Here is a 17,128-nt window from a genome sequence, read left to right on the forward strand (position 1 = left end):
ATGACGGCCTCCCAGCACCATATACTCTTAATGGCAGCACTGCACTTACAGTCCCCAGGAATGGGTACATGGCTCATGCACCTGTACCCACACCACTGGCATAGGGCACCCAGCTAGATGGGTGACTGAGGTATGCCAGTGCAGTGTGTTGTGGGCATGGCACACAGGGATGTGTGCCATGTCTACTCTGTTTTGGTCTGCACCAAGATACACAACCTGCAAACGCTGTGTGTGTGTGTCAAGGCACGGGGCCTCTAAGGGTGGCACAATAAGTGCTGCAGCCCTTAGGGGCCTTCTCTGGTCACAGTGCCCTGGGTACCTAGGGTACCATTTACCAGGGGCTGACAGGTGGCCAGAGATGCCAATTGGGTTTAGTTTTCAATGTAGCTTTAGGGAAGGAACACAGGCCCTGGGTACCAGATTGTCAGGAGCCCAGGGCACACTGTCAAAGCACATCAGCAATTCAGCACAAAGTGGGGGCGTACCATGCAAGAAAGAGGGCACTTTCTCACAGACAGAAGCTGTGATTGTGGAACAGGAGCCATGATTCTAGAACAGACCTACAAAATGTGGGACGTTTGATCACCCTATCCTGAAGAGTATGTATATAGGCACCCTGTCTTGAAAAGTATGTATATAGGCAGGGGATAGATGTGGGGTTAGTGGTATCGACCTGAAGAAAGTGAGGCATGTAGAGAAAGCAATACCATGCATAAGGTGGGGACTCCACGAAGGAATTGGATATGGGGTGCTGTACATACCTCTTCTAGCTTTGTTAGAAAGATCTGACTAATATTTCACATTCATTCTTACAAAAGAATGTTTCATTCTGTGACTCCTAGACCTATTGGGTAGTTCATCCCATTTCAAGGAGACTATCAGGGTCCATCATTTTGATGTCTTTAATCCCACATCAAAAATGTGTCAGTGCTGCCAAGTGACTCCATTTCATCTCACACCATGGTCTTTACTTTTTACCTACCACCAGTTTCCATTGTGAGCTTTATAGTTTATATTTGTTCTATTCAGAGTAAGAGTTGATGCATTCCAGCATGCATTGTGCTGTTGGGTAAAAATCCATGACTGGCCAATGGTGCCACCCATGCAGCCTCAAATGACTTTGCTGGAAAATAATTCTGGGACCTCTTGGCAGCTGTGCTTTAAAAGGTAGTCTGGTAAAGGATACACCATTCAGATCTGAATCTTCAAATTCTTCTGGTATCTGAAAAATAGGTTTAGATGGGCACGTGCATGGACTTAAAGCTTCAAAATGCATGTGTAGGGTTATTTTAATGAAGCAGGGACATCAAAAGCTGCTTTAGAGTGAGGTACATAGATGATGCGTTAAACGAGCAGATGACGCAAGCATAGTGTGGTCATTTTATATAGCGTATACGGTGAGGTTCCTGGAGATTGGTCTAGATGATTTTCCGATAAGGATTTGGACTTTGATGGTGGATGGCTAATAGAGCTGAATATTTGCCTTTACAAATGCAGCAATTTGAGGGTTACAATTTTGAATTTTGACACTGCTGAGTCAAGATCCATTTTTGAGGTCTCTGAATTCAGTGAAAATAGAAATCTGTTATCTAGAATTCTTAGAAACAACAGAGCTGTAATATACAGAATTGCATAATAAAATACTATTGGATAGTGCGCATGGAGTAGCCTCTGGTGAAGGGATCATGTAGAAGAAATGCGTGATGGAGTTGTTAATGTAAAGGATGGAGATTCTGTGGGTTGTAGACATCCATGAGCACACACAGAGGATGTGATCATAATGGATACTCTGTGTATGTTCAAGGAATATATTGGCCTGGTTCCAGAATCTGCCTTGAATTTCTAGGATTTCCGAAGTAGGATGAGGAGATTATAAGTAGCACACAGGGCCAAAACTAGTGAATGCTGTTAGTACTCTGATCTTGAGGTGGAGGACACACATGATGGATTTCTCAAGTGTGAGGGAACGCAACATTTGTTTACAGTAAAGTTAGTGGGTATGTGAAACGTATAGCTGCGGGAGTAGTAGTGATATATTTTAAAATAGCTGAGTGGACACTGAGGAAAAAGTACAAGTTTGAAAACTGGAGACTACTGTAATGTTAGTGGTAGAAAGATTATGGCGACCTAATAGGGCTCGATATACTATTCATTAATTTGATAAGTTCAGTATTTCTATCAGTACGACTCCTTTCTTTTAATATTGTTTTGAAACTTTTAAATAACAAGTTTACTCTTTCTGACAGTACTTAGTGAGCAGTAGAATGTCTACCTGCATTATCTTGTATCAATGGTAGTATATAATAGGTATGCCTACTGGCCCTGTGTGTGTGTGTGTCGCACTCATAACAGTGGTATTCCAATGAATTTAATAAATTGCAGCACTGGCAGTCCTGACATGTTTCGGTTGCATCGATCTTTCGCAAAGGGAAGCCAGTGGCATCTGCTGACCACACACCTCAAGTTGATTGCTTCATTTAACACATTTTTGCCCCCTAGTGGACGCCCTGTTGGGCCATTTACTGGAGCATGCTGGTACCTGTGGTGAGAGATTCAGTTCAGTTCTTAGTGGGTGATGCCGAAGTCTTTTGCAATGTGCTTTTTCTACCGCTCACCGTTGCTTCCTCGCATGCCTATTATCGAGGCTGCTGGAGTCCATGCCAAAGTTAATATTTGGCGGCTGCCTGCTGTCCCATGACGCTTTTGTGAGCTCCAAAGACAGTTCAATTTCAGGCAGTTCAGGCGCTCTTAACTGGCGATGCGTCGCTGTATGGCAGAACTATATATATATATATATAGGCTCGTGATCAAGAGGAATTCTCCTCGAAACGCGTCGAGTGGAGCCATCTTTAAAAGCCATTAAACGTCTTCCCTGTTCTCCACTGTTGTATTTGTCATTTTTTGAGGCTACGTTGATTTGCTGGGCGCAAGGCTTCTGAGGTCCCGACCTCTGGCTCCGTTCTACCTTCACGGAACCTGGACTGTTATATATATATATATATCTATCTCCAGTAAGGAGTAGTTTTCCTGAGAGCGTGATTATTTGGAAATAAGGAAAGGATTGATTTGCCAGTGAGCTCCGCCGACGTTCAATATGGCCTGGATTGCCCTACTGATGTCTTTCACAGTAAGATGTGTGGGAGTTGAGAAAATTAATCATTTCTTTCTTTACTGAGGCCATTAAACTTAAAACCTAGTCTTTCTTATGCATGGCTTTATTATGTTGAGGAATCCACATGAAACAGGATGTAGGGTAACTGATTTATTCAGTAAAGTACAGTAATAAACTCCACCCTATGCGCGATGCCTCCGTCCAGCAGCAGACTCCAACGGTGACTGAACACACGTTACGAGTAGCCATCCAAACGGACACATTGCACGAGGGTGTCACATTGAATAATAACAAGACACGCGGCCACCATACACGTGGCCCTACATTTACAACACAACATTAATAGAACTAGCTATTCGCGCGACACACCGCGCGAATAGCGCGAGCGATCCACTTAAAGTGCCCACTACATCACCTTCCCCCTTACAACAACGGAGAGAAACAGAATTAAGCATTAAAGTCAAAAATCATGAACTCATGAGTACTTGAATGCTGTGCAAAACGTCAATACCTTACAAAATCATTAAATTTGTTGGGTACTCTGATGGTTCTTCCATGGGAAGAAATTACTCTTGAAGGAGGAGCATTAACAGGAGGACCACCATGGCTGGTGGATGGTTGCCCCAGGTTATCAACACAGTTATCCACTTTAACAGGGTCCTTCAACCAATGACACCAGTCTAACTCCTCAGGAGGATCTTTCCTAAAATCTTTAATAATGCTTGCTTGATGGGGGGAAACTTTCACTAAATGGCATTTGTTCCACCAACCTTTATTGTCGACAAAAGCTGCCCCCTTGCTGACTTTGAGCACCCTCAGAGGACGAAAAAATGTAGATTCTCCCTTTTTACCCCTGACTGGTTTTTTGATCAAAACCCAGTCATTGGTGAAAATATCTATGGATGGGGGATTATGTTTAGAATCAAATTTCTTTTTCATGAGCGTTTGATTCCTAATTACATTCTTCCGGACAGTATCTAGGTTAATGTCTTTATTTCCCGATAATTTCTGAAGCCAAGAAGGAAATCATTTAGAGTGTGAATCTCTGTTTCTCAACAAAACAAAAGGAGAAACCCCTGTAGTACAGTGAGGAGATGTATTGTAGTGCCAAACCTTCTCCTTAATGAAATAAACTACGTTTGCTCCACAAGCTAGTGCTGTTTGAACACCCTCCTTAAACACCCTATTCCCTCTCTCCACCAAGCCATTAGAAGATGGGGAATATAAGGCAACTTTTAGCTGTTTAATGTCCAGACTACTTAAAAATTCTACCATTTTTTCAGAAACAAAATGGGTGCCGTTATCGCTCACGAGCACTTTGGGGGAACCCTCAATATTGAAAACCGTTTTAAAAAATGAGATAGTTGAATTAGAATCAGGCGCTTTAACAAATTCGTGGTACATCCACTTGGAATAGTAATCAACCAGTAAAATGACGTATTTACAATCCTGGTCAAGAATGGAATAAGGCCCTGAAAATTCAATGCCAACTTTTTCCCACGCTCTCTGAGGAAATTCGGTTGGCGACAAAGGTACTTTAGATGTGTGCCAATGTTTATCAGAAACTAAGCATTCGGGGCAGGAATCAATTAATCTCTTGACTTGGGTGTCTAAGGAAGGCCACCAGTAATGTTCTTTAATTCTCATAATGGTCTTAGTAATCCCAAGGTGTCCTTTATGGGCTTCATTTATAATCAGAGACCGTAGTTTGAAAGGGGGAACAAATTTGTCACCTCTGCGAACAATGTTATTTTCTATAGAAAGCTCATCAGCTATCTGAACAAATCTACGTAAATCGCCCTCTAAACACCTGGGTTCAGGCCACTTATGAGTTGAATAATGTATGACTTTTTGAAGCACAGGGTCGTTGAGTCCAGCATCTGTCCAATCAACTTCTGACAATACTGTAGAAAACTCCTCTACATCATCTACTAAAGTGACACACTCAATATCTTCAGGGGCTATGTCTTCATCATCATCTTTAATCATGGACAGTCTTGAAAGACAGTCGGCCCTGAAGTTTTTGCCACCACTAATGCGTTTGACCTCAAAATGAAATTCTTGTAGCTTACTTACTAGTCTCATCAATCTAGCTGACATACAGGAAGAATCCACTCTATCAAAAATGTAAACAAGAGGTTTGTGGTCAGTGACAAGTTCGAACTTTCTCCCCCAAATGTATGTTCTGAACTTATGGACAGCCCACACACAAGCTAATGCCTCCCTTTCGATTGTGCTATATCTTGTCTCAAAAGGTTTAAGTGAGCGAGAGGCGAAAGCAACTGTTTGTTCATTCCCTCCAACTTTCTGAGTTAATACTGCGTCCAGACCAGACATACTAGCGTCCACAGTTATGGAAGAAAGACAATCATCCCTAAATGCGTGAAGGGCTTTGGCAGACACAATTAGTTTCTTAACATCGTTAAAAACTTTATCTAAATCAGGAGACCAGGTAAAACTGCAGCCCTTTCTTAACAAACTCCGTAGGGGTTCTACCAACTCAGAATAAGCAGGGACAAATCTAGCATAGTACTCGGCTAGGCCAAGAAAGGATCTAAGAGAGTCCTTGTCTGATGGAGGTTTGGCATCTTCTATTGCTCTAACCACAGAGAATTTTGGTTTAATCCCCTCCCTAGATATAGTATGTCCTAAATAATCAAGTTCTTTTACTGCAAATTTGCATTTGTCACCACGGACAGTCATTTTTTTAGACATCAAGATGGTGAGGACTCTCCTCAAAATCGTGTTATGCTCTTCTAAAGACTTAGCAAATATTAAGATATCATCAAGGTAAGCCTGCACCCAAGACACTTCCAGCTGAAGCTAGGCCGAAAGGGAGCCGTAAGAACTTAAATGCACCAAAGGGTGTAATAAAAGTGGTTAACTCTTGTGACTCTTTTGAGAGAGGTACTTGGTGGTAAGCTGACTTTAAGTCAATTAGAGAGAACCACTTTGCTCCACCAAGATTAGCTAGCAGTTCGTGAATCTTCGGTAGGGGGTGGCAATCAACAATAATATTTTTGTTTAGGCCGCGTAAATCGGCACAGAGCCTAATCTCGCCAGTCTTTTTGCGAGCGACTACAATAGGGGCGACCCATTGTGAGGAATCAACTGGCTTAATAATTCCTTGAACACACAGATCTTTCAAAGACTTACCCAATTCTGCACGTACACTCAAGGGAACAGATCTGACTTTATGAGCTATAGGTTGGGCTCCTGGAATAAGTCTTATTTTATGTTCAAAACCATCAACGCTGCCGACATTGTCGCTGAATACAGGTATAAATTCTTCCATTAGAAGTTTCACATCAAAAGGTTGCTCAATAGACATGCAGTCAATTCTAGAAATTGGTAACTCTCCAACCTTAACTGGATTGTCATCGCCAGGAACTAAGTATAGACCCATACGAGCTAGGTCTTTCCAGCCAACTATGTTTTTACCCTTTTCCACTACATAGATTTTGGTAACCAGCTCTCTGCCTAGACATTGTACTAGACCCTCAAAGTAACCAATCATGTTGATGTCTTTTTCCCCTAACGCTTTAGGGTTAACATCTGGATTACACAACTTCACTTCTCTTTTCCACAAATCATAGAAGGTTGAATCCCTCAGAATAGTAAAAGGCGAGCCAGAATCCGCCATGACTTGTAAAGGAACATTGTCAATAATAGCAGAACACAAAGGGCCTTTTATGTCATTCACTAGTCCATTGTCATCTAACGTAACAACAATATTAGAAAAAGCATCAGAGCATTCGTCATATACCTTGGACTCAATATAATTGACAGAAGGAGTTTTCTTCACGTTTCTGCACACCCCTTGAAAATGACCTATTTTTTTACAGGAAACACAGCGTCTGTTCATAGCAGGGCATCCCTGGAAATTACCTAAATGATTCTTCGAACCACATCTGTAACAAATAGGTGTTTGTTTCTTTTGAACAAATTTAGGATTTCTGTTTCTAACATTAACTGAGCATACATCATTGTCCGGATTGGACTCAGGAGAATTAATTACATTAATACTACCTTTAGATGCCTCTGACATGACTTTGCTGGTAATTGCGGAACGTTCAATACTTAAAGACAATTCAATTACTTCATTAAGAGAAGGGTTCTTACAACCTAAAATTCTCTCTTTAATCTTCCTAGATGAACAATTAAAAACGAATTGGTCCCTGATGTAATTGTCACAAAGGGGACCACATTCACATGTTGTGGCCAGAACTCTGAGAGCTGAAATGTATTCCTCAACCTTTTCACCCTCATTATGTTTCCAAGAATAAAAATTATGTCTTTCTAACATTATATTCGGTTCTTCAGCAAATTGTTTTTTTAACCTGGCTACAGCTTCAATGTATAAGTTCCAATTGCGATCACCACTTTGGCCAGCAGGGGGAGGTATAGGAGGTATACTTTTAAAAATACGTTGAGCTGCTTGGCCCAAACAACCAAAAAGAATGGCAAATTTACGTTCAGGAGAAAAATCAACCGCATCAATAGCAACAATGTGATTTTCAAATAATGAAAACCACTCTTTCCAAATTATCTCTGGGCTTCCTGGCTTATTCAGGAAATGAGGAGGTTGTGTGATGTGTTGTAAATGAAGATTAGCCATACTGAAAACAGCTTCACAGTAATATATGACCAAGAAAACAGCTGAATAATACAGAATAATACAAATTAAACTTAGTAAGTAACAGTTAATAAAGCGTGCACATCGCTGAAAGGTGTGCTGTAAAAGTAAATGTAAAAATGAGGCAGTTAATTTAAAGCGTGCGCATCGCTGGAGTAAATGTAAAAATGAGGCAGTTAATTTAAAGCGTGCGCATCGCTGTAGAAATGCGCTGTACAAAAGAATGTTACCATGACCTCGGAGTAGATAGTTCAAGAAGGTGGTTTTCAAGCGTGCGCATCGCTGAAGAAATGCGCTGACAATGAATACTTCCGTGAACTCGATGAATCAGCCAGTCTTAAAGCGAGTTAATGCGCTGTACCGTGAACTCTGCAATAGATCAACCCTCCACTTAGAACTGCCACTTGAACGCCAACAACCATGTTGCAGCAGCAGGAAAGGCGGTGCTCCTTGAAGTAGGAGACAAGTTAATACACGGCTTAGAGATTGGTAGGCGCGTTGGTAACCAAGACGACTTGAAGGTCTTAACGACAGTAGCCAATCTCCGTTTAGTATAGGTTAAAAGCCAATAAGGGGGTTTGGTTCAAAATTAAAAATTGGATGTTCAATCCTGACGTTTGAGACAGTCACGCATATCAATCGACGTACCTTGGAAACAGCTGAACAGGTCAATGAAGGGTTCGCTGACCAGACAAGAGAGTTGAATCCAAATATTCAGAAACGAGGTAAAATGTTGCGTGGGTAAGGCGTGGAGTTTAGTTCCCGATCGTCGCCAAATATTATGTTGAGGAATCCACACGAAACAGGATGTAGGGTAACTGATTTATTCAGTAAAGTACAGTAATAAACTCCACCCTATGCGCGATGCCTCCGTCCAGCAGCAGACTCCAACGGTGACTGAACACACGTTACGAGTAGCCATCCAAACGGACACATTGCACGAGGGCGTCACATTGAATAATAACAAGACACGCGGCCACCATACACGTGGCCCTACATTTACAACACAACATTAATAGAACTAGCTATTCGCGCGACACACCGCGCGAATAGCGCGAGCGATCCTCTTAAAGTGCCCACTACAGGCTTCCTCAAAAGATTCTAAATGTGGCAATTCCGTGCTATGATGTAGCAATAGTTGATAAAACTGGTTACCCACTGTTTTTACGTCATGAAGGTCTTCCAGGCAAAACTGACCGGGCTCTCTGAGAGTCTGTTAGCGCGGCTTGCCTACTTTGACTGAAAGCACAGCAACAGGAGGGGGTAAAGAAGGCATGGATGATGGTTGGGGTGGGTTAATGATGGTAGATAAAGTATTTTTTTCACATTTGGATCAGAGAGGTGAGGCCATATTATTTATGGCTTCCCCATTACGCCTTTAGTCTCACCCTAGCTGTTATGAGCAGGGGAAGATGGTATATTGTAGTACATACTAGTTCTTGCCAAGTTGCCATTCTAGTCTTTCTGTGTTATGCATTCATTACTTGTTCTATGTTCTATGTTCTACCCTGCCTTCTCTCTGTGAGTTCCACTCTTTGGCAGTTGACCTGTTGTTGCTGCTGTTGGTGGTCTGCTCTTACGCTTTCTCTTACTGAGAATAAAGGAACCTCCTACAATCGCCTACTGTGTTTGGTGCTTCTTTTACTACAGTATTTTGGCGACGTTTCTTCGAAACCTGCACCTTTCCGCCACCTTCCGACTTCATTTAAGAGCAGACCGAGTTGAATTCCTGTCTACGCTTGGAGAATCTGCCTACGAGGACTAAACGAGGATTGATGGTTTCATTTTAGCGTCTACCACGGAATCGGCGGAATCGGCAAGTTTTTACCTCTTCTGCCTCTGTTCCGCTTGCTTTCCTTCTCCTCTGTCTCCTGCTTGGCTATCTCCTGCTCCCTCGGCGTCTCTGCAGCTTTGATGACGCAGTGGAACTCTCCGGGGGAGTCAGCGATCCTGCTTGTGACGCTAGCTTGTGACGCTAGCATGCGCTCCTCTTCCTTTGCGTGATCGTCTCAACACGTCGTCTCAGACGCACAACGCGTCCACGTCATCACGCTGGGAGCCATCTTGGATTACCATGGTAACACATTCAACTCCAGCAACGACGATGCGCTCGTCTTGTGCGCATTTGTGACAAGTAAAGTTTTTACTTACTTCTTTTTGTAGCGTTTCGTTTTGGAACACGTTCCTGTCATTAACTATTTATTTGCTCATTTCTCCTGACTCGTTTTTTTGGTGTGTTTATTTCTTCGCAATTGACTCTGTTTGTGACTCTCACCTCTACTCAAACATGGCTGAACAATCATCGCTGCAGGCAGGATCTATTGTTTTGCCGCCTAACTTTCTTTCTTTGCCTGGCCAACCCAGCATATCATGGGAAGACTGGTTTCCCATGTTTGAGAACTATCTTGATGCGCTGGATGCTCAAGAGTTCTCTCCTAAACGCAAGAAAGCACTGCTTCTAAGTTCGCTAGGTAAAGAAGGACAACGTGTCTTCAGGTTCTTGCCTCAAGTTCTTGTACCTGGCGCACAGGCCCCGTTGGATGAGTATAAGGAGGCTGTGTCTCGCCTTGAGGTCAGGTATGCCAAGGAGGAAAACCTTGTCATGAACAGGTATAAATTTTACACCAAAAGCCAAAAAACTGGTGAGAGCATAGACGACTTTGTTTCTAGGTTGCGCGAAATGTCAGTGAAATGCAAGTTTGGCAATATGACTGATGAGCTGATCAGGGATCAGCTTATTGTACAATGCAATAATAAAAAAATTCAGGAACGTCTTTGGGCAGCGAAAAATCCCAATCTACAAACAGCAATTGACTTGGCGAAAGTTGTTGAACAGTCCCAAGGATGTATGCGAGAGTTGGAAAAGAGGGCAATTTCATCTGATGTTGGTGAGGTGTCTTGTCATTCGTATATGCCTCCGAGTCAAGGAGATGATGACCAAGACGAAGTTGCACTTCTTAAACAGAGAAAATTCTTCAACAAAAAGTCTGTTAATGTTAAGTCAAATAACATTGTTAAACCTTCTTCTTCCAGGCAATGTCTGAGGTGTGGTAGCCTGGCACATGCTTCTGATTCCAAATTTTGCTTTGCAGCCAAACAGGAATGCATGAAATGTGGCAAATTGGGGCATTACGCTCGTGTTTGCAGAAGTAAAGCCCGCTCTTCTGTTTCATATCTTAGCGATATTACAATAGTTGAAGATGACTCGGACAAAATTTTGGTTGTGGGTGATGATAGTGATCTTCAACGCGAAGACCACAAACGTAGGAATAGACCTAAGGCTCTTTTCATTATTAATGAAAAGCAAGTTTATTTGATGGTTGATACTGGTTCGCGGTATACAATTATTCCCTACTCACTGGTTGTTGAATTGTGGGGTATGACTTCCTTTTTTCCCACGGATATTTCTCCTGGGGGGTATCAAGGGGAACCACTGAGCATTTTGGGGTACTTTGAGGCCAACATTGTGTTCTCAACCAGACAAATTTTTGGTAAGGTGTATGTCTCAGAGTCTGGTCCTGCCATCCTTGGTTGGATACACCAATATGACCTGTGCATTGTTGTGAATCCCCGAGCTGATCCACAAGTCATGGTGGTGGAGGACTCTGATCTGTCTTCTTTACTCTCTAGATTTAAAAATGTCTTTGGTGAAAGTTTGGGTCGACTTAAGGGCTATTCACATAAAATCATAATCAAACCCAACTCTGTTCCCATACAACACAAGGTGAGACGCATTCCTATCATCATTAGGGATGAGGTCAAGGGTCTCTTGGATGACATGTTGAGTTCTGGTGTCATTGAGCCGGTTGAAGCCTCTCCGTGGGTTTCGCCCATTGTCGTCACCAAGAAGGCTGACGGCAAGCTCCGTTTCTGCGTTGACCTCAGGTCTCTCAACCACTGCGTTGTTGCTGACACCTTCCCACTACCCAACATATCTGAATTGGTTACTACCCTTAATGGTGCGAGATTTTTCTCGAAATTGGACCTCAGGAGTGCATACCATCAAATTGACCTCCACCAAGACTCCAAGTCCCTCACGGCCTTCATCACTCCCTGGGGTACCTTCCAATTTACTCGTTTGCCATTTGGTCTCAAGTCAGCAGCCAGCGTTTTTCAGCGCATGGTGTCAGGTATCTTCAAAGGTGTGCCCAAGGTGGTCTATTTTCAAGACGACATTCTCATTTATGGTCTAACTGAATCTCAGCACAATTACACTTTGAATGTTGTTCTTGAGAAGTTATCTGATGCTGGTTTGACTTTACGGAAGGATAAATGTTTGTTTGGTGTGTGTGAAGTGGATTATCTGGGCTACACTATCACTGCCTCTGGTATCAAGCCCAAAAGAAACCTATGTGAGGCTATTCGTTCTGCACCCTCGCCCTCTGACAAAGACCAGCTCCGTTCTTTCATGGGGTTGATAGAGTACTACTCTAAGTTTGTACATAACTTTTCTGACAAGACTGTGCCTATTAGGTCTTTGCTTAAACGGGGTGTAAGTTTTATTTGGGGGGCTGAGCAAGAAAAATGTTTTGTGAACATCAAAAATGAAATCTGCAATGCTAAAATTTTATCTCCTTTTGATGTACGCAACAGCTCTATCGTCACTGTTGATGCAAGTGCACATGGTTTGGGGGCTATGTTGTCTCAGTTGTGTGGGGGATCAGAAGTCACCATCGCCTTTGCTTCCAGGACCCTTACGGATACGGAGAAGAACTATTCCGTTATCGAAAGGGAGGCGTTAGCGGCCTCTTGGGCTGTTGAGTATTTTCGTACCTTTTTGTGGGGCATGAACTTCACTTTGCGCTCTGACCATAAACCTCTGATCAAGGTTCTTTCTCCTGGGGGGGCAGGTAAGGGTTCTGCCCGCCTTATGAAGCTAGCGGCCAGACTACAGGAGTTTCAGTACTCGGTAGAATACGTCCCAGGCTGGAAAAATGTCCAAGCCGATTGTCTCTCGAGGCTGTCCATGGATTGGCGTTCTCCTCACAATTCAGTTGTCTCTCTTGACTCAGATGATTTAGCTGTGGCCTCGGTGGAGGATGCCGTTTTTGTAGGTGAGGGCGTTTTTTCTCCCAGTGACTGGTCCAGAGAAATGTCTTCTGATGCCACTCTTCAGGAGGTCATCAGACTCATAAGGTTGGGGTCCAGACGGGAAAGTTCTGTTCCTATTGCGGTTCGTCCTTACATTAAAGTCCTTGATGATCTTTCTGTTGTTGGGGGCATTCTTTTTAAAGGCGAGAAATTCGTCCCCCCCTTCGGGTTAAGAACCAAGTTACTGGCTTTGGCACATGAAGGGCACATGGGCCAGACCCTTACCCAAAGGCGTTTGAAAGACCACTTCTGGTGGCCTGGTGTTGACTCCCAGGTTGTGGAGTGGGTTGAGAGCTGTTCTCTCTGTAGGGAAGGGGAGAAACGATTGAAGACTGGCCCTAAGCTTGTTGATGGTGCTCATGTTCTTTCACCAGATTTGCCTTGGCATACCATTGCCCTTGATTTCATTGGCCCTATGGGTGAGTTAGGGGAAAGCGATAGATTTGCCATTGTGGTCATTGACATTTTTACCAAGTGGTTGGTTGTTCATTTTACTAATGATATCACTTCTTCCTACTCCATCAGGTTTTTGGGTCATCTTTTTAAGGATGAGGGTCTGCCTTCTGTCTTAATCACAGACAATGGTCCACAACTCACCTCCAAGGACATGGAGACCTTTTTGAAGGGGTGTGGTGTCTCCCATCACCTTACATCTTTATACAACCCTCAGGGCAATGCCGTTTGCGAGAGAGCCAATAAAGTGGTTAAGGGTATCATACAGATGGCGTCTAGTGGTGGTCACATCGTCAGGAAGATGGTTGATGAGATGCTCTGGGCCTACCGCACCACTCCTTTGGCTAGTGGTGATTTGTCTCCTTTTCAGTTAATGAGAGGACGTGATCCTGGGTTGAAGTTAGTCCCGTCATGGATGAGGGATGTTGTCACCCTGCAGGCTCAGGGTAGTTTTCCGGATGATTGCCAAACTGGTGTTGCTGATTCTTCCTCAAATGTTTCTTTTTCTCCTCCCTTCCTTGTGGGAGATTTAGTCAAGATCAAGTTGGGCAGGCTTCAAAGAGGTTTGTCCAAGTTTAAGGGTCCATTTAAAGTCAAAAAAGTGCTCAACCATTGCGTCATTTTGAATAATGGCGAGTGCTGGAACTTCAGGAGAGTTGCTCTCTACAAGAGAGAAAAGGGGGGTTCCCCTTTGTTTCCTGTGCACTCTGGGGTTTCGGTTTCTCCCACCTCTCCCACTGATTCTTCCTCTAGTGGATTTTTGCTGGCCAATGAGTCGGATGTCTCCTTACCCTCTAGTGGTGTGCCTCTTGCTTCCCTTGTGCAAGATGAAGTTGTTGTTTCTGGTGGGGGTGATGCACCTGCTTTGTTGCCGGTCCCGGTCCCTGTTCCAAGCCCTTCTCCTTCTGCACGCCCTCTCAGGCCTCGGCGGCCTCCTACTTACTTACAGGATTTTGTTTGTTAGTTTTTTTTTTCTTTTCCTTTTCCTTTGTTTTTTTTTTCTGTTCTTTCAAACAACAGAAAGGAAGAAGATGTGTAGTACATACTAGTTCTTGCCAAGTTGCCATTCTAGTCTTTCTGTGTTATGCATTCATTACTTGTTCTATGTTCTATGTTCTACCCTGCCTTCTCTCTGTGAGTTCCACTCTTTGGCAGTTGACCTGTTGTTGCTGCTGTTGGTGGTCTGCTCTTACGCTTTCTCTTACTGAGAATAAAGGAACCTCCTACAATCGCCTACTGTGTTTGGTGCTTCTTTTACTACATATATTATAGCTGAGTTACAGGTTGTTTTTCACCTTGTGGTTTTTAGTGACTATTTGTTGTCACTTCGAACCCATTAGTGAAAAAAATACCCATAGCTCAGTTATCCCTCTAAAGTTCTATATGTTATACATGGCTATAACAGAGCCTCAGCAGGATGAATGCCATGTTCTAAATCTGGTAATTCACTGCTATGGCATAACACAGGCTAACAAAGGCTGTTGCCAACAGTTGCTATGTCATAAATGAATTCCAGCTGCTCTGACAAGAGATCTTACAGAGGTTATCAGTGCAGCACTGGCAGGCCAAAGAGAATAGGGGAAGAGGGTGGTGGAGGTGGGTGGCAGGAGGCCAGTTTTGTGGGTCATACAATAAAATTACAGATGGGTAATAGTGAATAAATGGGATGTTTTTCACCGCGAGGCTTTGAGTGACACCATAGACTACAACCGCTTCTCTTTTGTTTGTTTGAAGTCCCTCAGAACCTTTTGGTGAAAAAACATCCCCTTTGCTCACTGTTGCCCATCTATAATTCTATATGTATCATAAGTCATACCTTCTTAGTGGCTTTCAGGAAGTTTCTTTTCTTATTCTATCCTGCTTCCTGATTTTACTGTAAACTATGATGAATCATTAATGAGCGAGATTTTAAAAGGAGGAGCAAAGAGGGATGATGGTGAGGTGGTACAATTTATTTGCACATATTAAGGATGTTGTGAGAGAAGTATTGTGTTGTGTGTATTTGTAATGCACATTTTAACTGGTGAGAGAAGTGTGATGGTACTAGTTACGATTGGGTATATTATGAGTTCTCTGAACGATGGTATGGAAAGCAGAATATAGGGAATGTGGTTGACAGGAGGAAGCAGTTGTGATGGATAGCGAAGTACAGGTTCTGGTGTGTGGGACCTCAGTTAAAATGAGACTTGGAAAACACATATTATGTATATATGACCCTCTCTGAGATCACATGTAGTGTGATGGTCCTAAGGTGAGAATGATACGGGAGATGAGGAGGTTAGAGCCAAATGTGCAAAGTCCCATTCCATGAGTTAGAACAACATGCTTGAATCTGGGGATCACAGTCATGTGTTTCGCTTGCTGGGATGGGGATTTCCAGACAGCAATGAGGACATCATAGAAAGTGGGAAGAGGTTCATATGATAGGAGTGTGCAGTGGTTGGAGGAGTTGAGTCATTACTTAATTGAAAGTGCCATAGTTTGTGGTGGGGGAGGGAGCAGAAGAGGAGTCTATAAAGACGTATTGCATATATTGAGGTAAAGTGATGGCATAGCGAAGTTGGTAATAATGGTATACACTGTTACAGGTTCTGATCTGGAGGAGTGCGGGAAGAATGGCAAGAAGGTGGATGCCATGACCCTGATCAAAGAAGGTAAGATGGCATCCTGTTCACCATCCATCTTTTCAGCTTTTGCAAAATGTGTTGCTTCTGCTGATGTTAAGAGGCTTTGTATGCTCGGTAGTAGAGGCTAAGACCCACTGAGGGCATTTTCAGAACTTGCCATTGAGCTGTTGCAAGCATATGTTGTGTTTGCTGGTTGGTGCCTTACTAGCTGGAAAAGTGTTATTTTTCCCAACTCATCTGCATCTATATTCTGTGCACATGTCTTGTGCCTTTCTTCTGTGGCCTAAAACTAAGGAGTCTGGCTTAGGTGCCTCTGTCTACTCTTAATGATCTTTTCCTTTCCATAGTTTGGGCGAGAATGCTGCTTTGCTGGCTTTGGCCCTCTCTATTTTGGCGGTTTGACCAGTGTGAATCTCTATTGGATAAGGAGTCCGTCTTGAATGAATGAATGTCCTCCCTTTAATTTGACTTGGAAGGATTTTTGTGGGTTCTGGCTGTACCTCTGCCTTTGGCTGGTAATAGTATGTTGATGACCTGTACATGGTGTGATCTGCTTCTGCTATTGCAGCTCTGATACGCACATGTTGATTCATTTCTGCTCTTGTGCTTGCCAGGTGCAGTGAATGGGATGGCTGATTTGCATTGGAGAATGAAATTAGCAGTTTGGTGGCTTTTTTTGGAGGATAGCTCTTGTTCATTGTTGGAGCTTGTTAGTTGAAGTGTGTTAGGTACCCTTTGGTGGAGAATGCATACAGCACATTGTAGCAGGGTGACCACTGCACTACATGTCATTGTGGACCATGTCTGAGGTTCAAAATGTCCACCTACAAATCCTAGATTGTATGTGTTAGCCTAATTACTTCATTGGAAGCAAAACAAAACCAATACCCAAAATGAATTAGATTCTCACACAAGTCCAGGCCTAGAAACCGTGTCCGTAATGACCTTAAGGGAGGTGTTCACCGTACTGTTTAGATAATTTTGGATGGTCCGTAATGACCTTGAGGGAGGTGCTCACTGTACTGTTTAAATAAATTTGGATGGCCTCCCTTCGCAGTAATGCACTGTCCAATCTTCTGCTTTTCTCTTAATGTTTGTAGACATGTCCATCTTTGGTCACTGCCCAGCACATGATGATTTCTATCTGGTGGTCTGTAACCACTGTGGCCAAGTAGTGAAACCTCAAGCCTTTCAGAAGCATTGCGGTAA

The 17,128-nt window shown here is 43.1% G+C and overlaps 1 protein-coding gene across 3 annotated transcripts in view; it reads left to right on the forward strand.

Moving 5' to 3' along the window:
- Positions 1 to 17,128, forward strand: part of ATXN7L2 (ataxin 7 like 2) — a 99,412-nt gene that overhangs the window by 25,758 nt on the left and 56,526 nt on the right. For all 3 annotated transcript variants that reach the window (XM_086923562.1, XM_086923564.1, XM_086923563.1), the window contains exons 2-3: positions 15,881 to 15,946; positions 17,020 to 17,124. In XM_086923562.1, coding sequence (XP_086779688.1) covers positions 15,881 to 15,946; positions 17,020 to 17,124 — 171 coding nt within the window. The remainder of the gene's footprint in view (positions 1 to 15,880; positions 15,947 to 17,019; positions 17,125 to 17,128) is intronic.

This window comes from Lissotriton vulgaris, chromosome 5 (genome assembly GCF_964263255.1).
Source record: "Lissotriton vulgaris chromosome 5, aLisVul1.2, whole genome shotgun sequence".
NCBI lineage: Eukaryota > Metazoa > Chordata > Amphibia > Caudata > Salamandridae > Lissotriton > Lissotriton vulgaris.